This window comes from Pseudorca crassidens, chromosome 7, assembly GCF_039906515.1.
Source record: "Pseudorca crassidens isolate mPseCra1 chromosome 7, mPseCra1.hap1, whole genome shotgun sequence".
In the NCBI taxonomy this organism is placed as follows: Eukaryota; Metazoa; Chordata; class Mammalia; order Artiodactyla; family Delphinidae; genus Pseudorca; species Pseudorca crassidens.
This window is the reverse complement of record NC_090302.1, coordinates 110,323,547-110,349,683: the sequence shown is the minus strand read 5'-3', so window position 1 is coordinate 110,349,683 and position 26,137 is coordinate 110,323,547. Positions and strand designations below refer to the sequence as shown.

The following is a 26,137-nucleotide window of genomic DNA, read 5'->3' as shown; positions in this document are numbered from 1 at the left end:
TTATAAATGGTCTTTTCTTAACTCCACAATTAGCATGCCCAGATGAGCACACACATGTGCTAGGGCCTTTTAATTTAAAACAAAACCCAAAACACTATCTATCCCTAACTTCACAGCATTTATAGTCTAAAAGTGCTTATTTACCCAAGTCAAATAGATTTCTTAGTGACAAATCTTTCTTGCAAGCTATCAAAAATTTTAAGGCATGTCTCCACTTAATAAATCACTTTCTCATTATTCCTGGGTAATTTACCTCTGCTCTTTGCCTCTGCTCTTTGCTATTTTCTTACCTTTATTCATTTGTGTTTATGAGAGAAGCACAAAGTAGGTGAAAATTAAATATTTTCACTTTACCTAATAATTGGAATATAGGAGGAAGGTTGAAACTACAGCCAAAAATCTAATTTGAATACAAATAAAGCTTTAATATTATCAACCAACTTTTTTTCCATTCTATCTTTGAGCCTTGTTGCTAACCATAAAAACTGTCTGGCCAAGGACAAATGATAACAGAGCGCATTTCATCCCGAACATTTGTCAGAATGAAAGGTAAACGGCAAAGTGATACTGAAGACTCCTACTTGGACGTTACGTGTGCACGTGGTACCTGGTGCCAGGACAGAGCAGGAACCTCCGAATATCACGTTTCTTTCTCTGTCTCCAAACAAATGGGGCAGCTCAGAGTCTGTGGCGAGGGCTAGACTATAACAAAACAACGTCGACTCTGATCATCTGTCAAAGCAAACTGGAGTCAGAGAAAAGAAGGTGTTCTGGGCCAGGCAATGCCAGTGGGATGGCAGACAGCACAGTGATAGCAAATAATAATAACCCCTCAGGGAACAAGCCTTACACTCTCCACGTCAGGAAGCTTCGAAAGGAAGGAACACAGAGGCAACCAAGAAATCAGAGTAGTCTTCATGGCACTGTGTCTTCTCTGCATCTTGCTGATTAACTGAGCCCTACATGTGCTAACCAAGGAGTCCACGGGGGATGAGGTGGGAGAGGCCCCCCGGCGACACTGGAGGTAGGGGCGATGGGGAAAAAAGAAAAGAGTACAATTCCACTGGGAATAGGGTATCTGGAGACTCTGTCTTCAAATCCAGCGGACCTCTAGGCACAGTTTCAGGCCCTATTTAGGATTCCGTAGCAATTTTTAAGACAAAGCAATTTTCCTAAACATCCCTAGTTTTTTCTTTAGTCACTTGGATCTGGGTGTATCTGGGTCTTATTCAAGTTCCCAGACATTCTGCTCATTTTACCTTCTAAGTGCAAATGAGAGGCTGGAAAGGGTCAGTATTCACACCAGCTGGGGGCTTTAAATAAGGAATCTGAACACAAAACAACAAGAACTAGAGCTTGGGGGACACCCGCCTATGAAGCATCAGAACTGATGCTCCAGACATGGCCGTGTTCTCTCTACCACTCAGCACCGAGGGGTGACGGAGTGTCAGAGAACACCTCGTGGCAGCCACGGCCCTCCTCCAAGACCAAAGAACAAGTCATTTCACCCATGCCCAAGCCCAGCACCCAGGCGTTCTGTCTTCCAATGCTGCACTATTATTATTCTACTAGGTACAACAGCTCTAATAGCCATAGTGCCTATTGGGAGCCAGGTACTAGTCGAAGCCCCTGACAGGTGTTACTTTACTTAACCTTACAACCACTCCCCTGATGGAGGGACATTCTGCTCTGTTCCTTCTTCAGGCAAGGAATCTGAGGCCCAGAGTGTGTAAGTTCCTAGCTCAGTCTCAAAACTGGGGAAAGGGCTGAGCTTCCTACCCTGAACACCCACACTCCCTGCCACTAAGGAGTGTGCGTGTCTCCCTGCTCCCTCCCCCCATGGCTCCATCTGCAGAGAAGACTGGCCCCCTGGTGCTTCCTTAGCCCGACTTCACTGTGCAGTGAATTACTAAATTCTCCTGGGCTTCCGGTGGCACAAAGTATCACCAGAACACAAAGTCTTGAATTTAGTAATACTGGGCTCTCGCTGTAACTGAGAGAATAACAGCTTGTTTGTCCTCATTCTTTCCAAGATCCCTCACTGTTCCTTGAAAGGGTTTAAGCCATTTGATGCCTAAGAGCAATGTCATCATCTCCAGGCCCCAACTCCTGTAGTTCTACGTGCAAAACAAAGAATCTGTCACCGTGAAATAACAGGAGGGATGAGAAAGCGGAGGGGATTGCAAGCTGGGTTATTTTTTTTTACTGGCTCTGGTGAATTCTCTAATTGGCAGTTGGACCCCATGCCAGAAGCAGAAATGTGTGCAAGGCCTCGGGCTAATCATCTCACACCCCTCGCAGTTAGGAAAACTCCTAACTAGAGCTTCCTGAGATTGATTTCTTTTCTTTCTTTGTCCATTTGGAGGGCAACTAAAATCCACCTTTGCGGGCACAAGCCAGTAACTGACCCTCTTTTCTGCTGCACAGAACCTGAAGCGGGTGGCGGAGACCTGGATGGATGAGTTTGCCGAGTACATTTACCAGCGGCGCCCGGAGTACCGGCACCTGTCCACGGGGGACCTCTCCGCGCAGAAGGAGCTGCGCAGACAGCTCAAGTGCAAGGACTTCAAGTGGTTCATGGCGGCGGTGGCCTGGGACGTGCCTGAGTACTACCCTCCAGTGGAGCCCCTACCCGCAGCCTGGGGGGAGGTGAGGCGTCCCCTGGGGGTGGGAGTGGGCTGCTGAAACCCTCAGCTCCCTTGCCCTGCGGCCAGGGTCAGCTGAAATAATCTCCGATAAATATATGTCCTCTGTAGGAATTGCTGGGGAAGGGCATTCAGCTCACCCCTGGAACCCCTGGCCACTGTTGACTCCCCAAATTGATTTTTTAAAAATGCGCCTGGAAACTGTTTATTTGAGATTAGTGAAATTGCGCTAAGAGCTTGCAGAGAATGAAAATATCTGTCGTGCTCTTGTGTACATAAATGTGACCCGATGTCCACGATAAAATTCCTCCCTGTCCGCTGCGCGCGCAGCCTGGTTGCTATGGGCGTGTGCAAGGACGAGGTGCCCCGATGGGGCTGGGCGGCTTTCCTAACCAGGTGTGCGATGCAGAATCAAGAAGATGCGCTTTTCCACAATACCCTGAACTGTGGCAAACGGGTTCCTTAAATAAGCACCAACCTTTCCACCTCTGAGCGCTTCTTTTAAATTTTACTTCATGATCTAAAATGGAAAGAGCTGAAAGGCCCCAGGTGCCCAATTTAAAGCATCTATATTTTGGCATATAAAGGACTTTTGTGCTGGGTTCAGGTCTGTTCAGTCTCGTTACTGTGGCCTTTTCCTCTTAGGAGAGGGTGTGCTAGAGCAAGGACTCGAATTGCATGAGGTGAATTTAGTCTGCAATTTAATCTGCTCGGAGCAGGGGGCTTGGGGGGGGCGGGGGCGGGGGCGGGGGGGGCAGGGATGCTAGCGCCATCCCCACGCTCGGGAGCAGACTGTCTCGCGTCGTGCAGGCGCCTTCCCATCGTCGTCCTTGACTTTGTGGTGTGGAGAGAACAGGCGCTTGTCCGGTTAGTGTCTGTGGCTTGGCAGAGCTCTGAAATCAGGTGGCCCCCAGGCGTGGCAGGGGAGGCCCGCGCGCTGGGGCAGCGTCCTTGGGTGAGCCAGCGTCCTGGCTCCAGGCAGAAAACGCGTTCAGCAGGTTACACGTGCGCTGCTTGTTTTGCTGAGGGGCCCGTAGAGAGGTGGTCCTCTGCTTGACCTGGGGAACCTCGGGCATGAAGGACAGAGCGAAGGCTGGCACCAGGGCTTCATCTCCTAATATTTTTTTGTATACACACGTGGTCCTGATCGTGGATGTTTCAGTGAGTAATTTGGTCTCTGACCCTTTGCATCTTAAAGATTTCATTAACGCGTCCCTGGAATATTAGTAATATTACTCTGCTGGTATTCGTTTTTGTTATCTACCAGGGGCTTAATTTACAGCAGCAGCAATTTAAAGTAGACCCCAAAGAGAACCTTCTTAGTCTAAGGTGTTGTAAGACATAAGAATTTGTTACCCAAGAAGCAGGTGAGTTTCTTCCTCGAGTTTTTGGGTTAAGGTTACGTCTGCCATCTTTCCCTAATAATCTAAAAACAGTCCTGCCTTAGTGACTTAGTAGGAAACTCTCCAAGAGCCCGCGGCCCCGCCCCACGGCAGAGTCAAGCACGCGGAGGGGAAAGAAGCCCTGCCCGCCAAGTCCCTTCTGCCTCCGGAGCCAACTCCCGGAAGCGCTGGTGTTGGTAGCTGGCCTGATGGCTTCAAGGTAGCTCCGTGGGGCTGGAGCGCTGGCCGCGCAGGCCCTGAGCGCCTGCGGTCCCAGGGGAGTCTCCGTGGTGCGCCCTATGGCGTCTGGAGGTGGTGCTCTTACTGCGGACGAGCAGGGACCGGGCTGCCGAGGGAGGTCATGCTGCCTGCACGCAAGGGTCTGGAGCCGTACCATATGCTCGCCCCGAACGCAGCCTCCGGTCCCAAGGAAGACCCTCATTTAGTCTGCTTCCTCACCAGGAAGCGCATGGTGGGCTGCATCTGTGAAGAAGACAACATCATCTGGCCCTGGCTGCACAAAGGCGAGGCCTCGCGGAACCCATCACAAGCCGGTGTCCTAGCAGCTGGCCCACGGAGCCCCTGCACTAGCTCCCTCAAAACGGGGTGTAAAGTTTCTTCTTTGCAGTAAAGACATTACATTGGCTCCTCCTCCCATGAAAAAAAAAAGAAAAGAAAACTCTCCAAGACCTCCCAGTATCACTGTGTGATTCGGGACGAGGTTAACATCTCATCAGTCTTTTCCCTATGTGGAAACGTAATTTTTTATTCCAACCTGGCTACTACCTAAACTGCGACTGGTCGCATTTTCCCTCGTTGCCTGACTAAACCATAACCTGCATTTATAAAGCATCTTGGGGGGGGGGAAAGCATCTTGCATGGAAACAGATTCAAAATGTCCCTGAGGTTCTAGAAAAGACATAACTTTCCAGGAATAATAAGAACCATCTTATGGCCAGTGGGTGATGCCAGTTTTTAACCTATTACTCTTGACTACCTCACATCTTTACGTGGTTTGCCTGGGCCCTAGAGACATGTGAGTTCATCATCCTTGGTTTAAACAATCAGACATTGAGAAGATCAGATTTTCTTCTAATAATGGCAAATTTCTTTCCCCAAAGCTTCAGAACAGCAAAGCAAAGTAAGGTCACCTTTAGGTTTAGGGAAAGAAGAAAATGGCAAAGTAGTTCAAGCGCCAGTTACATTCAGTTACATTTGCTCAGTGAAGGGGTGGTACACGGCAAGGATGAAGACGAGACGTAGGAGGAAGACAGAAGGAAGGGGAATCGGCAAGCGCCAGGGCTTGGGCTGGTAAAGTGTATCGAAAAATATCTATTTCCCAAGCAGGGGAGATCCCTGAGAGTAAAAGTGATGCCTGGACATTTAATGCAGGAGGCAAATGAAGTATTTGAAATGCAGCTTAATCTACATGAAGTGATGAACAGGAAGGACCATTTTCTAACTATATATTGGGTAATAACCTACTTCTTAATGGTGGATAAAAATTGCTAAACGTGCAGAATATACCTGTGGACCATTTTATCTCTAAAAAATTCAAAGTTTCACTCGTGTATTCCTTGGCCCTCTACAAAGAGCTTTTGTTTATTAAGTTTTTATTTTGGAATAATTTTACACATACAGAAAAGTTGCAAAGAAGGCACAGAAAGTTGACATACACCTTTCACCCATTTTTTCTAATGTTAACATCTTACATTTGCCACCATACGTTTAACCATAGCACATTTAAACTAAGTAATAAGTATTGGTACAATACTACTAACTCGGCTACAGACTTCAATCAGATTTCACCGGTTTTGTTTGTTTTTCTAACTAATGTCCCCTTTCTGCTGCAGGATCCAATCTAGTACATAAAAGCGCTGTTTCATTTCCTATAACCTTTAAATTAATGGCTCGAATGCGCCAAGCTCCTACATAAATGTAATAGGTCACTTGCTGTTTTGATAAGAGAGTGACAAGGGAAAGGCAGACTGTGTGGTAGGAAGGAACCCCAAACCTCCAGCAATGAAAACGCAAGACTCCTTTATGGGAGCGCTGTGCCGGGAAGCAGGGTAACGTGCTGTTTCATGCACTTGTACTTGGAACAGTTTCCCACCTGCTCCTCTGTGCCAGCCTGATTCTGGATAAACCATCAAGTGCTTAGGCCATCTTGGGCTCTGGTCGTTGGAACCCAGCTTGGAAACGATGTGTTACAGACCATACACATCCTATAAACTGCTACTCGTTTCCCTGACAGATTCAGCTGGTTGTCGTGTGTGTCTCCTAACTCATCCCTCTCTTCCCCCCCCCACCCCGCCCCTTAGCTTATTCTCCACTTGAAACGGGAGATCAGGCCACTGCCTTACTCAGAAACTTTCAAAAGCTACCAGCTCTCTCGGGGTCAAAGTCAAAGTCCTCACCTGCACCCGGAACGACCTGGTCTCTGCTGCGTCCCCTCTGACCTCATCTCTTACTGTTAGCCCTCGGCTTCCTTTTTCCAGGGACACTGGCCTCAGCGCTGCTCCCCGTCAGGCCAGGCACAAGCCAACCTCAGGGCCTTGTCACTTGCTGTTCCTCCTGCTTAGATCCCAAGGCTCTTCCCTCACTCCCTTCAAGCCCTTTCTCAAAAAGCACTGTCTTCTCGGAAAGCCCTCCCCGGCTGTCCCCTCTGTCGTGGGCAGCCATGCACAGGGGGCTGTCCATCCTCATCCACTCCCAACGCCCCTCCCCTGCTCTCTCCTGCTCGTCAGCATCCCTCGCTACAGAACAAGCCATGCCATCTACATATTTATCGTGTTTCTCACCTACCTAGAAAGCCAGTTCCAGGACATAGGGTTCTGTTGATTTGCTGAGTTACTACTGCCCTTCAGCAGCTACAAACAGGGTTTGGCATATAGTGGGTGCTCAATAAATGCTTATTGAGTGAATGATGAAGGAGTGGAGGATCCTGGCTCCGTCACCCCCTCTGCATTCACAGCTCTGCCCAGAGGCCCCCATGGGCAGGCCAAGCTCTGGCCCCCCTTCACCGCACGGGGAAGGGTCTCCACACCACTCCCTGGCCGGCCATACAGAGGCTGCCTCTCTGGAAAGCCTGGCCGGGAAGACAGTGTGAGTAATGAATCTCAGGTGAGTGATTCCAAGGGACTGCCAGGTCCACATTCCATGTCATAGTCCAACAAGATATGAAATAGTCTCTTCTGACAACCTAAGGAGAAGAAGGAGAACCTCCAAAAGGGAAAATCCTCCGTGCCAGCAATTTCCAATCTCTCCATGTCACCTTCGTACTTCAAAGGCAATAAGAGATTAAAGTCACCTCTGATGGAGGCATCATTCCGTCCTCTGGTCGCCAGGGTAGTGGGTGGAGTGGGGAGGTGAGGGGCCCCGAGAGAATAAAGGGGATTTTGAGCCATGTAATAAGTCGAGCATCCCTTGGTGCTATTCATGTAGAAGCAATGTGCTTTCCGCAGTGCTGTGTTGGAGAAGAAACCCGGGTAAGAACAGGTTTAAAACAGAAAACTGTTCTTAAACCAGGCACAGAGGGAGTGTGTCTTTTTGTGTCAAGATGCTAAATGAACGGAACAGAATTTCCGATTATTTTTTGCCTTCTTACTCCTTCCCCTCCTTAGAATTCATGAATTCGTGAGAGCCATTTATAGTACTCCTTTATAGTCCAAAAAGTAGAGTTCTGCAGAATCCCGCATCTTCATGTGTAAGAGGGAATAAAAGATGTAAAGTAGACAGGCATGTCTTTCCTGACCAAGGTGTCTGCTTGCCGTCCTCAATGTGCCAATCTTGACACATCCGTTTGTCATCTCGCCATTGTGCAAAACTTTTGGGAAATCTTTATTTTAAAAATTCATTTCAATGCCGAGCTCCTTCTGCTGCTATTTAAACCCCTCGCTCAAGAGTCATGTCACCCTGAATTGCGGCATCTTCACAAAGACAGGCCCCCGGAATCGTCCCAGCTCACCTCCTCGGCTTCAGCTGCTCTTGACTTATTTTCACTGGCTCTCTTCCTTCTGATGTTCTCACGGTGCACGAGGCCTTTCCGATTTCTCCGTATGGGCTTCCAGGAAAGGAAGTTTGACACTAGGAGGCACATTATCTGAAAGGCCATCTGACGGTGTGATGCTGTCTCTTTCAAACAAATTCTGTGCCAGGCTGGCTACTGGGTTACACAGAGGGAAACGCCAGGCTCTGGCTCCTTTTCTTGGGAGAGCAATGGCCCCCTTTCCCATCTCCCCCCACCAACAGCCTCGACTGGCAACTGGGGAACCCATAGAGGACGTGTCTTGCTGCTCCCCTGGCAAGCACACTGGGACCATCGCTGCCCTTCGGCCGCCCTCTGTCTAAACCAGACCTGTAAACTGAGCAGCCGTTCAGAGATGCTTTGTCGTTCTCTGAGTGCACGAGACTTGATCTGTCATTTACTTTCTCAGGCAGAGACAATGCTGGCACACTATGCTAATTCATCTCTCTGGAGCTCCACAAGCAGGTTGAGAAAAAGGTAAGACTACATAAAGAATTGCATTATCCTTTGAGCTTCCACTATGTGTTTTCTGAGTTCTCAACAGCTGAGACAGTTGAAGACAAACTTAGTGTTGTCTTCAGCACTAAACGTGATTTCAATTTCATATTTCCAGCTGAGCAAACTGGACATCTTAATGCAAACTGGACATCATTAAGACATCTTAATGTCTCAAAAGCAGCAATTTGACCCATGTCCTAATAGAATCAGAGGTGTTTCAGAACTAAAAGATTTTTCTGCATATATACCTATATATATCTATAGATAGATAGATAGATAGATAGATATACACATATATATATGCCAAAAACTTTCTATCTTCTCTTTCTATTTTGTTCTTCCTTACAATGTGTATGTATTCATACTGACATATGTTTATATACATAAATACATACCTTTGGGGTTTCACATGACAGGAGTAAAGGAAATTTTAAGTGTATGTTAGCCCAATCGTGAATTCATTCTAGTGTTTAATTTTTAATAACTGGTACCTTTCTAATTTCAACAATGACACAGAATTAATAGAATTTGAGGATCACTCAGCTATTAAAGTAGGATTTCCAATGCACAGCCTCAGAGAGTCAGCACTGGTGGAAAAATTCAATATAATTTTTCCAGCCATGGACATAAGAATACCCCCACCCCACCCATTCTTTTACAAAGAGCCCAGCTGGCTTCTGGGAGAGCTCAGAGTGGTCCCTTCAGGGGCAACTGCCCTCAACTTCAAAGTCTAGTGACCATCCACAGGTTAGTGGAGGACAAGAAAAAACACAGCAAAAAAATGGGCAAGATTCTTGGGGTCCTGGAATAACAGTGAGAAGATCCTGGGAGTCATGCTAAGAGATGCAGACAGATGCCAGGATGCATCATTGGGCTTGGAACTGGTTTCATCATTTGCTGGCAGACGGTAGTTAAGAACAAGAGCAAATATTCCTCCCAGTGTCCTCGCTATGCATTGAGCTGTCTGTCAGCAGTAGGTCTTGGCTGGCCCTGTTCCAAACTCTGGGACACACAGTTACTGCACCGCTTAGACGTCAGTTGTCCCTTCCATTCACTGCTTAAAGGTCATCAGTCAGTCTTAGATTTTGTGAGTGGCCTGAAACGTAACTGTCTCTTACTTGGACTGAGAGATGGGAAAAATCAGTGGTCCTGGCCTCCTGAAGCCACCATTCTCTCTCCACGTTTTGTTTTCTCTCCAACTATCTCTTTATGCTTTTGATCCACTTGATTAGATTTCTTATTAATTTTAAGAAATACAGGAATTTCCTTTGACCACCTTTAGGTTTCCAAAACATTGTTTCTGTCCCATCAACAACAAACAAGCTCTTAGGTCTTTCCCTTTCACAGCCACATGCAAGGCCTTTTCTCTCGAGCTTCTATTGCCAATGTGAAGTCTGTTAGTTGCTCAGTTTCTGAAAAAGGTTGCCAATCCGTTAGGCCCATTACAAAGAGAAATTAACATGACAAGATAATCTCAGGAGGAGCTTAACTTTCTAGACCATCCCTAAAACAGGATGGACAAGTCAGTTTTTCTTAGTCTTGTTCTAGACCCAAATCATGCAGAACCAGTTACACACATCGACCCTCTTTGCCCACACTTTTTTGCCAGAATTGCATACCAGTCGGCAGCAAATAATTTTGCTCCAGATCCTAACATTCAAATACTGCCATTCTGCTGGAAATAATGAAAAACCATGTGGTGTGATGCCGGAAATAAAAAGCTAAATTTTCTACAATATTCTCGTTTTAAAAATATACTGGGATTTCCGATGCTAAACACATGGCCGCAGCATGGTTTTGTTCAATCATAAAAGCCAGGCAAAACATATAGGACAGCAAAAGAAAAAACACACACAACATGGATAACATCTTACATAAAACTGGTGACAAGGAACCCCCAGGAATCCCAGAGTAGGGTTAGTGTTACCTATACACCAGGCAGCAGCAGGTCTTGTGTGAGATCACTGGGGATGAGGGGTTGGTAGGAAACAGAAAAGGAGAGTGTGGACAGTGCTATGAGCTGCAACTCAGGAATCAACAAATATTCACCCCCAAAAGGAGCCGATCCTTTACAGAATAGGAACTAAAGCAATTAAATCTGCGAATGACCAGTGAAATTCAAAGACTCCCTCACAGGCTCCAAGCTGAGGACAAGTGCAAAGAAACCATAGGAAACCAGTAAGGGGCCTGGGAATTCAAAACAATGCCAAAGCAGCCTCCGCCCGCAGGATCTCAGAAATGCTCTGACACACTCCCTTTTGGAAAGACAGAGACTCATTCTTTCCACTTCCCTTCCACCAACCTTGCTAAAAAAAAAAAAAAAAAAAAAACCCTGCTGATCACTGGATCTGAAACAAAACACTGTGGATCCCCGGGAGACTAAACTTCTAACACCACGTCCTGGACCCCAGGACGTGGTGGACAAGCACGTGGAAAGGCAGCCTCACTGCTCTGGAAGGAAAGACCTTCAGACTCCAGACAACACAGAATTAGAGGCAGGAAGCTTTTGTGAATCAGGCTCACCCCTGAGAGACAGAGAAGTCATCATGTATATAAAGAGGCCATATTTTTTTAATCTGTCACAGTAACAATGCAGAAGAGAGCCCTACAGAGGTACTTTCCAAGAGAACCATTTAATTTGTATGTGGAAAATAAAACCAGATTACAATAAAACCCCATACAGAGATACAGCAAGGATAAAGATTTAAATGAACCAAATAAAGTTCCAGGAGATGATGAAAACATCCCACACATGTGGCCACAAAGAGGATGAAAACAGCAACGTATGATTTTTAAATGAGCTAAAAGAAGCTTAAAAACAATCAAAGCTTGAAAGAACCAAACAAGTCAGAATTAGAACAGCTCAGAAATGAGATGGCTAAACCAAGGGTCTACTGTATAACACAGGGAACTATATTCAATAGCTTGTAATAAACTATAATGGAAAAGAATCTGAAAAAGAATATATATACCCATACACACATATGTGTGTGTGTATATATATATAATATATATATATATATATACGTGTGTGTGTGTTTATGTAAAACTGATTCACTTTGCTGTACACCAGAAACTAACACATTATAAATCAACTATAATCCAAAAAAAATTTTTTAATTAAGAAAAGAGAAGACACTTGGAATGATGTGAAATGTGATGATATGAAAAGAGAGCTGAAAACTCAAGAATGAAAAGAGAAGAAAAGGAAAGAAAAAAAAAATCTCAGAAACAAAGACTGAATTAGAAGAAACAAAGAAGCATATAGACACCCGGGGAGGCCCAGGAAAAGCAACCAAGGCTGGAAGGGAGGAGAGTGAAATTAATAAAGCAGAAATAAAGAAGAGATAGAAGATTCTACCAAAGATTTGGAACAACAGAGTTTTAATGAAGATTTAACATCAATTCCCAAAGAATGTTCCCCCACAAAATGAAAGACAACAAAGGCATAAAACTATAATTAAGAAAACCTTCACAAAATAAAAGACTTGAACCTACATATTAAAGGGGCTATAGCTGAGAAATTCAACTGAGAACCCTCAACACAAACATTTCTAGTAAAACAGTTGTATTTTTTAAATGAAGGAAAACAATTTTGTGCATTCGACCAAAAAAAAACAAAAACAAAAACAAAACCTAAGCCAGACTTTGAAGCACAAACATTTCGTACCAGAAAACAATGGACGACATTGTAAAGATGCTTCAGAAAATAAAATATGAGCCAAAGATTTTATATCCAACCAAACTGTGCTTCAAGTATAAAGCCCACTGAAAAATAGTTATAAACATTCAAGAACTCAGGGATTAATTTTCCCAAGAGTCTTTCTGAGGAACCTACTAGAGAATGAGCCTCAGAAAACCAAGAGATGTTTAGATTAGCTTGGCCTACGGTCTGGTAGAGAGTGGCTGAAAGGATAAAAGAATATGCAAGAGAACTATAAGACACTGATGAAAGAAAAATTAAAGATGATATAAACAGATGGAGAGATATACAATGTTCTTGGATTGGAAGAACCAACATTGTGAAAATGACTCTACTACCCAAAGCAATCTACAGATTCAATGCAATCTCTATCAAACTAACAATGGCATTTTTCACAGAACTAGAACAAAAAGTTTCACAATTTGTATGGAAACACAAAAGACCCCGAATAGCCAAAGCAATCTTGAGAAAGAAAAATGGAGCTGGAGGAATCAGGCTCCCTGACTTCAGACTATACTACAAAGCTACAGTAATCAAGAGAGTATGGTACTGGCACAAAAACAGAAATATAGATCAATGGAACAGGATAGAAAGCCCAGAGATAAGGTGACCATATATGCATGGGTTTATCTTTGATAAAGGAGGTAAGAACATAAATAGAGAAAAGACATCCTCTTCAATAAGTGGTGCTGGGAAAACTGGACAGCTACATGTAAAAGAATGAAATTAGAATACTTCCTAACACCATACTCAAAGATAAACTCAAAATGGATTAAAGACCTAAATCTAAGGCCAGACACTATAAAACTCTTAGAGGAAAACATAGGCAGAACACTCTATGACATAAATCACAGCAAGATCCTTTGTGACCCACATCCTAGAGAAATGGAAATAAAAACAAAAGTAAACAAATGGGACCTAATGAAACTTAAAAGCTTTTGCACAGCACAGGAAACCATAAACAAAACAACCCTCAGAATGTGAGAAAATATTTGCAAACAAAGCAACTGACAAAGGATTAATCTGCAAAATATACAAGCAGCTCATGCAGCTCCATATCAAAAAAACAAACAACCCAGTCCAAAAATGGGCAGAAGACCTAGAGAGACATTTCTCCAAAGGAGATATACAGACTGCCAACAAACACATGAAAGGATGCTCAACATCATTAATCATTAGAGAAATGCAAATCAAAACTACAATGAGGTATCACCTCACAATGGTCAGAATGGCCATCATCAAAAAACCTACAAACAATAAATGCTGGAGACGGTGTGGAGAAACGGGAACCCTCCTACACTGTTGGTGGGAATGTAAATTGATACAGCCACTATGGAGAACAGTATGGAGGTTCCTTAAACAACTAAAAATAGAACTGCCATATGACCCAGCAATCCCACTACTGGACATATACCCTGAGAAAACCATAATTCAAAAAGAGTCATGTACCACAATGTTCATTGCAGCACTATTTACAATAGCCAGGACATGGAAGCAACCTAAATGTCCATCAACAGATGAATGGATAAAGAAGATGTGGCACATATATACGATGGGATATTACTCAGCCATAAAAAGAAACGAAACTGAGTTATTTGTAGTGAGGTGGATGGACCTGTCAGTCATACAGAGTGAAGTAAGTCAGAAAGAGAAAAACAAATACCATATGCTAACACATATATATGGAATCTAAAAAATAATGGCTCTGATGAACCTAGGGGCAGGACAGGAATAAAAATACAGATGTAGAAAATGGACTTGAGGGCACGGGGAGGGGGAAGGGTAAGCTGGGACGAAGTGAGAGAGTGGCATGGACATATATAGACTACCAAATGTAAAATAGATAGCTAGTGGGAAGCAGCCACATAGCACAGGGAGATCAACTCGGTGCTTTGTGACCACCAAGAGGGGTGGGATAGGGAGGGTGATGCAAGAGGGAGGGGATATGGGGATATATGTATACATATAGCTGATTCACTATGTTATACAGCAGAAACTAACACATAATTGTAAAGCAATTATGCTCCAATAAAGACGTTAAAAATAAATTAATTTTAAAAAGAATATGCAAATGTTATATGGTCTGACACTGTAGAAATAACACAACAAACAAATAAGGAAAGTAAGCGGAAAGCAGAATAAGTTCTGCTAATAAGAACTTAATTAATAAGTTAATGCCCACGGGCATTAACTAGGATTAAAAGAATATGTTTAGACACTGGAGGAGAAGGAAGAAAAGGGAAAACATTCTAACTAATCAGTACTCCTCAGAAAAGAGTAGAATTAGGCATTTCCTTAAAAAAAAAAGAAACTTCAGATATTATATACAATATTAAAGGTAACCAGTAGAACAAAAATACAAACCATATGAAATACCAAAGATTACAAAGAGAAAAGAAAATGAATCACACAGTGAAAGATTTACTAGATACAGTAAATAAATAATATATTGATATGTCAGAGGTGAGATCAAACATATAAAGAAATCTGTTTAATAAATTCAGATTGACTAATAAAGCAAATCGTTAACTCTCTGTGGTATGAGACATACCTTAATCCAAAAGACACAGAAAGATTAAGGAGTAAAGAATAAGCATAGATACACCAGGGAAACTCAAGTAATAAGAAAGCAGCAGTTCAGATTTTAATACAAAACTTGGTAGAATACAGGGGAGCAAAAACACCTAAAAAGTTAAAAGAAGCCAAAAAAGACATTATAATGCCGAAGACTGCAGCCTATAGAGAAACAACTTTTATAAGGTAGAAATTGCTGGAAATGCAAGGAGAAAAGGACTGAAACACACCAAAAATAGGACAGCTTAACATACCTCTCTCAGTCCAAGACATAATAGGTAAACCCAAATTAATAAGATTCTATATAATCTAAACCATGTAATCAGGAATTCCCTGGCCGCCCAGTGGCTAGGACTCTGCTTCCACTGCCAGGAACCCAGGTTTGACCCTTGGTCAGGGAACTAGGAGCCCGCAAGCCATGTGGCACAGCCAAAAACACATAATAGTAAAAACAACTTTTAAAAATCAATAATGTAGGGGCTTCCCTGGTGGCGCAGAGGTTGAGAGTCCACCTGCCGATGCAGGGGACACGGGTTCGTGCCCCGGTCCGGGAGGATCCCACGTGCCGCGGAGCGGCTGGGCCCGTGAGCCATGGCCGCTGAGCCTGCGCGTCCGGAGCCTGTGCTCCGCAACGGGAGAGGCCACAGCAGTGAGAGGCCCGCATACCGCAAAAAAAAAAAAAAAAAAATCAATAACGTAGACCTATTTAACTCTGAAATATTTTTTCTTAATTCACATTCTTTTCAAGCACACAAATTTTAAAGTACGTTAATGTTATAAAGAAAAAGGTTTGCCACAGAGAGCTAAATATAAAAAGAAATCCAAATATAAAATTAACAATATAAACACTTAGGATCCTAAATTTGAATTGGAAATGACAAGGTGGATCATGGTATGTTTTCTCACTTTCTAAAATACAAATTTTCCAGCTCCATCCACTGAAAAGGGCTAGAAACAACTCCAGTCCAATCTCACTGGCACTTCTAACTCGCCAGGTGGTCTCTAAATTGGATTCTCCACTCAGTGGAACTAAGGATCCTTGAAGAAATGGCTGATTTTAGTTGTGGAGCAGGAAACATAGAAAAGTGGGCTGGGATGTTTTGTTGCTCCAGAAAGTAAGGAAGGGAAGGAGCGATTAACGGCTGACGTGGGTCTGATCAAAAGGACACAGGCGTCAGCTAAGCGTTCCCACTTGCCTTAGGCGGGAGGCTATGAACATCCAAAAAGTGACCCAATTAATTAAAATATACTAAATATACAAAAATCTGTAAATTCATAAGAGGCAGGGAGGTGAGAGAGAAACAAAAGAGAGTCCACTGAACACCACTGCAGTTGATAGAACACCAAATCATTACTCTGAAAAACAGACATTTTAAAGGGAAACCATGAAGCATTTTTCTCACTATTCTAGTATAATATGTATTTCAGGGTGTCCAAAGAGCCCTCGTGGTTGAGAGTTTTTTTATACAGATTCTCAGGTAATAAATTGAAACAGAAAGATTGAGTTCAAAAAATCAACATTTTGCAACCCCTAATCCCATAACTGATTCAGGAGATAGTCATCATTGGATGATTAAACCCTTAGACAAAATAGGGAATGAAAACAATCAAATTATCCAGCTACCGTCACCTAAGCCCAGTGATCAATTTTAGCTTCATTAAAAGTGAATCACACAGACATGCTGATAAGACACAATGTGACAGCTGGAAAATCAAGAACCAGGTCTGAAATATTCTTTTAAAAACAATAACAGCAATAACAACAACAAAACCAAATCTGAATTTAATAAGCTTTTAAATGTAAATTCAGTCCACAAGAAATTCAGGGAGTAGCAGAGGAAGGTAAATAACATCTCAACCCAAATCTAGAATTTAAGAACCTAATTCCTTTACTAAGTCCGTACAGGGAGCGGGGAACTGTTCTAGATTATGAGACATTCACAAGGCTCTGTGGAGCTTAACACACACACAATGAAATGGAACTTGTTTGGATCTAGAATAGAATAGAATAGAATAGAATAGAATAGACTAACTGAAAAGAGGCATTTTTAGACGATCAGGGGAATTTGAATATGGGCTAGGTATTTGATGACACTAACTATTGTTAATTTGCAGATATGTGGGAAAATGTTTCTCTCTCTCCCTCTCACCCGCCCCCCTCTGTCTCTCTCTCTCTCTCTCTCCTGGAGAAGATTAAACCATTTAGGAGTGAAATGACAAGGTACACAGAGTTTGCTTTAAAATTATCCAGCAAAAAAGGGAGCAGGTTAGGAAGTGAACAGATGAACAAGTATGGCAAAATGCTGATGGTTTTCAAACATCAGTGATTGGGACTTAGAAATTTTCATAAGTTTTTTTGAATGCATGGCCTTTGAAGGAATGTGGGAATGCAATAACAATAGAGAAATAGTTACATTCTGGTGACGCTATAGTCACAGCTAGACATCACCATTTTATTTTATTTGTACCCTAGAGCTAAAAATCATTATATTGAACCATGATCAGACCTATCATGTTTGAATGGCATAATGCCTCAATAATACAATATTTTACTCAGATTTTTGTATTTAGGGTATTTATTACCTTTGTCTGAGAGCTGGTGTTGAATAACACGATACAAGATGCCATAAATATATGAGCAGATGGCACCTTTTTTTTTTTGCTGTATGCGGGCCTCTCACCACTGTGGCCTCTCCCATCGCGGAGCACAGGCTCCGGACGCGCAGGCTCAGCGGCCATGGCTCACGGGCGCAGCCGCTCCGCGGCATGTGGGATCTTCCCGGACCGGGGCACGAACCCGTGTCCCCTGTATCAGCAGGCGGACTCTCAACCACTGTGCCACCAGGGAAGCCCGCAGATGGCACCTTTTTGTCTGCCAGATCCCTATCTCCCTCTCCCTCTCTCTCTCTCTCCCCCTCTCTCTCTCTCTCTCCCTCCCTCCCTCTCTCTCTCTCCCTCCCTCCCTCCCTCCCTCTCTCTCTCCCTCTCTCTCTCTCTCTCTCTCTCTCTCTCATTTCTAAAGGTTCTTAGCTGTCTAGAAAACTTTCTTCTTTCTCATCAGTAAAATAAAATTAACTTTTGAAATCATATAATGATTAGTAAAATATATAGAATAGTTCATGTTTTCAAAATGCTAACTCTTATTGACTTAGTTCTCCAAACATACATGAAACATATAGTCCAATTATTCACCATTTAACTAGATAGCAACAGAGACCACACTGGTATTAAAAGAAAGAATGGGAAAAAAAAAATCATGTTCATAGGAGATGCTAGTCTCCACAACCAAAATCACTATGTAGCAATCCAGGTCAAAATAATACTATTTAGAGGAAATAAAGTAGACAAAGATTATAGACCTAAAAAGCCCTGAGACACAGAAGTCACATAACTGCACAGGTGAAGCGTGGTGTGAGGCAAGGCTTCTCACATGCACACAGACACGCCTGGAGGTGCCCAGCCCTGTGCCCAGCAGCACCAGAGACACGGGAAAGCACTTCACGGCTCCCCCCAACATCGAGTTTACTTAAAGGTTGGCAGGAAAATAATACTGTATGAAAAATAACACTGATACGAATGGGCATGTTGGAGAATAGGATGCACAATGCAGAACAGTTTTTTTAAGTAAAAAGAATTCTTCAAGAAGATGCTGTACTTCAATCCAAGACTGCCAGCTCCCCAGATACACGTGCACCTGCCATCAGCCTGGTCCTCGGGGAAATGTTTGAGGAGCGCCAACCTAAGGAAAAGGCTGGCTGGATGAAACTGACCCTCCTCTTTGAAGACCCAGAAACTTAATCTTTTCTGGGCCTCACAATGATCATATCCCAAGAGAATCACTCTCCTCAACTGAAATGCACATGGCTGAGAACAATACCAAGATATCCAGTATTAATTGTCAATGAATCTGTCAACAGACGAACGGGTAAAGAAGATGTGGCACATATATACAATGGAATATTACTCAGTCATAAAAAGGAATGAAACTGGGTCCTTTGTAGAGACGTGGATGGACCTAGAGACCATCATACAGGGTGAAGTAAGTCAGAAAGAGAAAAACGAATTATCGTATATTAACACACAAATGTGGAATCTAGACAAATGGTACAGATGAATGAGTTTGCAAGGCAGAAATAGAGACACAGATGTAGAAAACAAACATATGGACATGAAGGGGGGAAAGCGGGGAGGGGGGATGAATTGGGAGATTTGGATTGACATATATACACTAATCTGTATAAAATAGATAACTAATAAGAAAAAAACTGTCAATGACAATGACAACTGTCACAAAGCTCAGAATTCCACGTGTGAAGAGAAGCAGCACGTCTGGCCTCAGAATGCCACGTATACACCAAACGTTCTCTGGAAACCTATCTATTGACTTTCTAGGATAAAGAGCAGTGGCCACGTGGAACAGAGAAATGCGAAATCAGTATCGTCAGCACATCCTCTCCACGTAAGCAGACCAAGGAGGAGCTGTTTGGTGAACCTGAAGTCAGAACAAAGACAAAGAGAATATTTAACGCACCATGGATGCCCATGGGTCTGGTTTGCCCGAAAGAGCAAAACCGGAGTCTGTTGCCTGTAACTGTCCACTTCACCTCCGTCCCAAGGACAGCCCTGCTGTTGAGACGAGGGATATTCGCAGGAGGTGGTTGCCCTGGCAATATGTGGATGGCACTGCCAGCATCCACCTCTCACTCACCCTTTCTGTCCTTCCATGACTGAGGAACGCTTCTCACCAACACATTCTTTCTGTTTTGTGTGCGCTGCTCCATTGAGTGGGGGACTGTGGAGCTTCGCTGGCCACCCTGTCTCTTCCAGGGGCTTACACAGCTGTCATCTGACCTATCAAGTGGTCACTTTCATTCCTCTGGTTTCATTCTGCAGTATTAATGGGCCAAGCACTGTAGTCATCACCACAGATGAACTGTGCGCACAGGAGACAGAGCTTTGCCCTCGTGTGGCCTAAGGGCTAGTGAGCCACAATGAGGGTGAGCCGTTTGCATCATTTTGAGGGACAAACACCTCACGCACAGCATGCAGACTGAATCCTAGCGTTCTTGAAACCCTCTTCACTGTTCAGAACAGCTCCTGATGAGACCACGTCTCCGCGCACACAAGAGGCCATGACAGAACTGTTCTCCTTCAGTGTTTCTGGGGACTAGCCTGTGCACCCCGCCAAAAAACAAACCCACAATGCATCCCCTTAAATTCATAGGCTACCGAAGTGCATACAAATGAGCCCATACAATGTCACACTGCAGCAACTTCCAAAGGAAAATGCGGTAATGAAAGTGCAAAATATCCCTCGGCTTTCTTCGTTCGTTTATTCTACAGACTTGATTGATCTCACTCTGCCATACATCAAGCTCTACGTGCAAAGTTTTGACAAATACAATGATCTTATCTGCAAAGCAGAAACAGAGACACAGACGCAGAGAACGGACAATACCAAGGCGGGGAACGGGGGGTGGGATGGATTGGGAGATTGGGACTGACAAACACTGCTATGTATAAAATAGATAACTAATAACCTGCTGCATAGCACAGGGAGCTCTATTCGGTGCTCCGTGGTGACCTACATTGGAAGGAAATCCAAAAAAGAGGGGATAGATGTATAGGTATAACTGATCAACTTTGCTGTACAGCAGAAACTAACACAACATTGTAAAGCAACTATACTTCAAAAAAATTAATATAAAAAAATACGAGAATAACAGGAAATGATCGTTGTTCTCGGTTTCTCAAAGTTCAGAACACACCCTGCGTTCTGCCGAACTCCCATGCACCTCTGTTCGTTCACATTCCAGCTCCAACATTTATGGGATATGTTCATATCAGGTGAGTTACTTTAATCTCTCAGTTTCTTCAGCAGTAAAATGAGAATAACAGTCCCTACGTTCTAGAGTTAGTGGAGGATTAACTGTAGTTATTAACTGTAGCATGTAGAGCTCTTACTTCAAGGTCTGGCATATGGCAAGTGACCAACAGAAGCTTCCTGCCTGCACGGGCAGCGGTGATAGTATCCGCGGTATCTGCACATCCAAATTCATGGCTAAAGTAACTGGAGTTGTTGTGTTAACAGTCTGGCCATCTCAAAGCCAAAGAAATACAGAATAACCCAAAGATAATCATTCCACGTCTGCTATAGTTATTGACAATTAAATATCTAATTCCCATATCTAAGAGAGAAATTACACTTAATTCTGTTCCATGCCAAAGTGAAATGACCAAGTTTCTTCTCCTGAAGATAACTGGTTTTGTCTCCTCTAAAAGATGCAATTTTCAAGAAACGTTTTGGACAGAAGATACAAACTGAATAAAACAAGGAAAACTGAATATGGAAAAAGCAATTTCATTTGACAGCGTCAGCCCCAACCGTGACATTCTGAATGAGCAAATGGTGGGGGGAAGTTCAAGTTCATACCGAGTCTACATCTGGGTTACATGGAGCAGAAAATTGCAAGCGTCTCCCATTTTTCAGGTACTTCTTTCTTTCTTCTCTCTCTTGCTCTCTCTCCCTCTCCAAATGAACTATAAGATTGCTTATGAATTTAAAAGCACACTTTGCCTCTTTCAGCTTATTAGAGTGCTTTCTCTGGTTTTAAGAACCCTCTGAGTGAGCTGCCCTGCTTGGTTACAAACACTGGCAATAAGGCTGGAAAACTCGGCCATGACTACTTGTACATTAAGAAAACAATCTTGGTTAGTTTCTAAAGATGATAGTATGGGTTGGAAGGGAGTTAGTCTGGAATAAAGCGGGATTAGAGAGGGGAAGAAAAAAATAAAAATGCTTATCACCTGCAACTACCTGCAGCTGGTTTTAATTTCCTCCCTGCAACCGGAAGTAATCCCAGTCCTTTGGGGGGGGGATTTCCAGACAGCTCTCGCCTGAAACAATTATGTACCACCAGAGAAGAGCAGATCATGTTATCTCTCTTCATAAGATTTTTCCTTCTGTGTAAGTGGGGGTGAAATATGTTGTTGGCATGAGATATAGTAAGTTCTAAATGCATGGAGAAAATTCTGTTCATTCAGAGGTCGTATTAAGCACAAGTCTCTTCCAATATCCACCCCAAAGCAAAGGGATTCAGTCCTGCCTTATATGACCTGCCATTACCTCCACACCCCTTAGCTTGGCTTCTTCTCTTTCATGGATTTACAGAAAGTGAAAGCAACTTCCTAAATCACCATCAAGTAAGCACTGTATTTTTTTTATTATTTTTTAAAATTTATTTTATTTATTTATTTTTGGCCGTGTTGGGTCTTCGTTGCTGCACGCGGGCTTTCTCTAGTTGCGGCGAGCAGGGGCTACTCTTCATTGCGGCGCGCGGCATTCTCATTGTGGTGGCTTCTCTTATTGTAGAGCACGGGCTGTAGGCATGTGGGCCTCAGTAGTTGTGGCACATGGGCTCAGTAGCTGTGGCTCGCGGGCTCTAGAGCACAGGCTCAGTAGTTGTGGCACATGGGCTTAGATGCTCTGCGGCATGTGGGATCTTCCCGGACCAGGGCTCGAACCCGTGTCCCCTGCACTGGCAGGTGGGTTCTTAACCACTGCACCACCAGGGAAGCCCTGTTTTTTAAGCCCTACTGTGAAATATACATAACATAAAATTTACCTTTTTATCTATTTTTAAACATACGGTTCAGTGGCGTTAAATACATCCACACTGTTGTGTAACCATCCCCGGCATCCATCTCCAGAACTTTTCATCACCCCAACCTGACACTCTGTCCCCAGGAGCCAACTCTCCATTCCTGCCTGCCCCACCCCCTGGTAACTTCTATTCTGCTCCTCGTCTCTATGGATTTGACTGTTTCAGGAAACTGAGAAGTAGAACCATACAATGTTTGTCCTTTGGGGGTTGGCTTTTTTCACTTAGTATAATGTCTTCAAGATTCATCCACGTTGTAGCATGCATCAGAACTTCATCCGTTTTTAAGGCAAAATAATATTCCCTTGTACGTATATACCACATTTTGTTTATCCATTCATCTGTTAATGGAAGCTTAGGCTGTTTCCACATTGGGGCTATTGCAAATAATGTTGCTATGAACATGGGTGTACAAATACCTGTTCAAGTCTTTGCTATCAATTATTTTGTATATAATTGCCTTTGGAGGGAGCACAGCCCAGTCAACACTTTGATTTTGGACTTTGGGCCTCCAGAACTGTGAGAGACTGCATTTCAATTGTTTTAAGCCACCGAGATTGTGGTAATTTGTTACAGCAGCTACAGGAAACTAATATACCTTGGTTTCCTCATTGCAGAATAGAAATACAATAGTACCTACGTCAAAGAGCTGCTGTGACAGTTAAATGAAATAATCCATGGAAAGCACGTAGCACAGGGCTAACACAGCAAGCTCTCAATGGAATGTTGGCTATTATTATTTACTGCTGTGGAAACCCTGATTTGCATTACAAATGGATAGAGGAGGCAATACAGTACCTAAGTCATGTGCAAGGCAGAGATTCAAGACGTTTTTGCGTGAGACTGCTCTCAGCTGTTTTTCTTTAAAGCAAAAACTATAACCATTTTATTGTCTACCAATGCCCATGGGTACAGGGAATTTTTCAGATCATGCATTCCAAAAAGCAAATTCTAAGCTCCCATGTGTCTGTGAAACAGTCTTTATGGGCCACCAGACATATAAAGCAAGAATACTTTGTGTTTATATATATTTTTCTGGAGAGTCCATAGCTTTCATCAGATTCCAAAAAAGTTTAAAATCGCTTCCATAAAATGATCCTGACAGCCGTGAATGAAAAGATTCAGACAGGACTCAAAATATGAACCAGGCAAGCATCCCATTCAGCTGGAGGGCCACCTGTAGCTCAAAAAGTGATTGCTGCAGGGAGATCAGCTCGGTCCCTTGTGACCGCCTAGAGGGGTGGGATAGGGAGGGTGGGAGGGAGATGCAAGAGGGACGAGATACAGAGATATATGTATATGTATGGCTGATTCACTTTGTTATAAAGCAGAAACTAACACAACACTGTAGAGCAATTATACTCCAAGAAAAATGTTTTTTAAAAAAAGTCATTGCTGGAGCTTGGCCCGTGACCTAATTCCAGCAATAAGAGGAGAGAGCAGTCAGGACTTGGGGAAGGGATTTGAGAGGTGAGTCCAAGCCAGGGGCTTTGCGACTCCAGCCATCTCCTGAACAGGCCTGGTGTGTGTGTGTCGTAACAGGAAGTGGACATTCAGCGCATCCAACAAATAGGTCTAGCAATAAATTCCCTTGAAATCATTTGAAAAATTCAACATTTAGTGAAGCCTCTTTGTAAAACCCTAGGATATACTGCCAGAATAATAATAGCTGTCATTGTGAGCACCTCTCATTCATCAGCAGAGAAACGAACCAGATAAACAGTTAAACTTTTTCTTTATTTAAAAGGCAACTATTGAGTAAGTACTGTATGTTATGCACTGAATTATGTCCCCCACCTTCCAAATGCATAAGTTGAAGCCCTAACCCTTCAACAATATAACTATTTGGACATAGGGCCTTCAAGGAGGTAATTAACATTAAATGAGGTAATAAGGGTGAGGCCCTAACCCTATAGGACTGGTGTCCTTGTAAGAAAAGACACCAGGTGCCAGAGAAAAGGCCATGTGAAAACACAGTAACAAGGCTGCCGTCTTCATGCCAAGGAGGGAGGCCTCAGAGGAAACCAAACCTACCGACACCTTGATCTGAGACCTCCAGCCCCCAGAACTGTAAGAAATAAATTCCTGTTGTTTAAGTCACCCAGTTTGTGGTATTTTGTTACGGCAGCCCAGCTGATGAATTCATTATACACCAAGAACTACACCAGGGGCTGGAGTTACAGAGATGGTTAAGGCATAGCTTCTCCGTAAGCTCACTGGCTTGAGGTAACACTGCAGGATCCTGCAAGAAACAGAACCAGCCCTTGGCCTCCCAAAGCCACCTGACACTAGGGTGAGCCTGCCAAACTTCCTCTTGAATTTGCCTGGACCGGCTGTTTAGGTTGTATGTGGGCCCAGACTCGTTAGACCAGAACTAGACTAATGCTGGCTTTCTTTAAGACCTCTTTTGTTTTGTTCTGCATTGTTTTGTTTTGTTGTTCTGTTCTGCTCTATTTTCAGGGAAAAATAACATCTCACTCTCTCCCAGAGAAAGGATCACTCACAATCTCATCAAACCCCAATTAGCTCGTTCTCAGAACTATCCACCCATTGAGTCTGTCCTGATTAATTACATTCAGTTAAGAAATATGAGAGGAGGGAGATTATGCAAAATGCTCAGATTACAAGGAAATGTGATATTATCATTCAGAAAGCTGACAGAGCGTTCAAGCATTCAGAGATTATTACACTGGTTTTTGCATGAGATGGTGCTCCAGGGTGGAATTTCTGGTGTCACTGGTTTGGAGACAGAACATTTGCTTTTTCATAGGAAATATTAAACAGTTTTCTTATTAGTTTTGCACGAATTTCCCTTGATCCAGGACACAGTGGTGGAATGCTGGTCAGTGTGACTGAGAATTTTAAGGCTGGCCTCTGAAGCTCACTATTTCTGTTCCCCATCTGTTTGATTTTGTGTCAGATGGTAAGAAGGAGAGGGGGAATATTTTTATCACCACTCAGCTTTGTCCTCTACAAAATGGAAATGTTACGGCTTCATAATCGAGGGCCCGCAAAGAAGTATTTCAGGGAAGTAGTTATACCACGTATTACACTCCTAGTTAGTATCCCAAATGCAATTTGACATTTTCACCTTTTTTCCCCTTAAAGACCCAAGTCACCTCTTTTAATATGGTGTGTTTAACAATGATGAAATTTACGGTAGAAAACTCAAACCCTGAACTATCTTACTTGAAAATAAGGACAATTTGCTGACCTTCCTTAGAAGGATGGCTATTAAACTCACAAATGAGTTCAAGAGAACCTACTTCTCCAGAGAACTTTAAAAGTCCACAGATGATCATGTGTCTCAGGGATGTTGCTGCAATCCTGTCCAGGTCAAAGGGTCACATCATTCTCAGAATCAACTCTATGAATTTGATCGCAGATTTTCATTAACTAACAGTCCTGAATTTTACACAAGAGCTTAACATCCCTCTATTCGATAAGCTTTTAAACCTGCCCACATTTCAATGATCGGACCTGAATTCAACAGGAAGAATTATTTTATCTGGACACCATGTTGTATGAGTCATCTCTCAAGTAGGAAAAAGGTTGCTTTATTTTCGACGCCTGTGGCTATTACCCTCAGATCCTTGAGGATGATGTTGGAAGTGGATTTTCACGATTACCCTGGAGCACATCGGAGA

General features: G+C 43.3%; 1 protein-coding gene and 1 long non-coding RNA gene across 3 annotated transcripts in view; one reads left to right on the top strand and one right to left on the bottom strand.

The window, feature by feature from the left end:
• The window catches only part of GALNTL6 (polypeptide N-acetylgalactosaminyltransferase like 6), a 1,150,933-nt gene that overhangs the window by 1,085,363 nt on the left and 39,433 nt on the right, over positions 1–26,137 (top strand). The window contains exon 9 of the mRNA XM_067745365.1: positions 2,428–2,649. Coding sequence (XP_067601466.1) covers positions 2,428–2,649 — 222 coding nt within the window. The remainder of the gene's footprint in view (positions 1–2,427; positions 2,650–26,137) is intronic.
• Positions 1–26,137, bottom strand: part of LOC137228224 (uncharacterized) — a 101,854-nt gene that overhangs the window by 44,108 nt on the left and 31,609 nt on the right. The gene's annotated exons all lie outside the window — the stretch shown is intronic.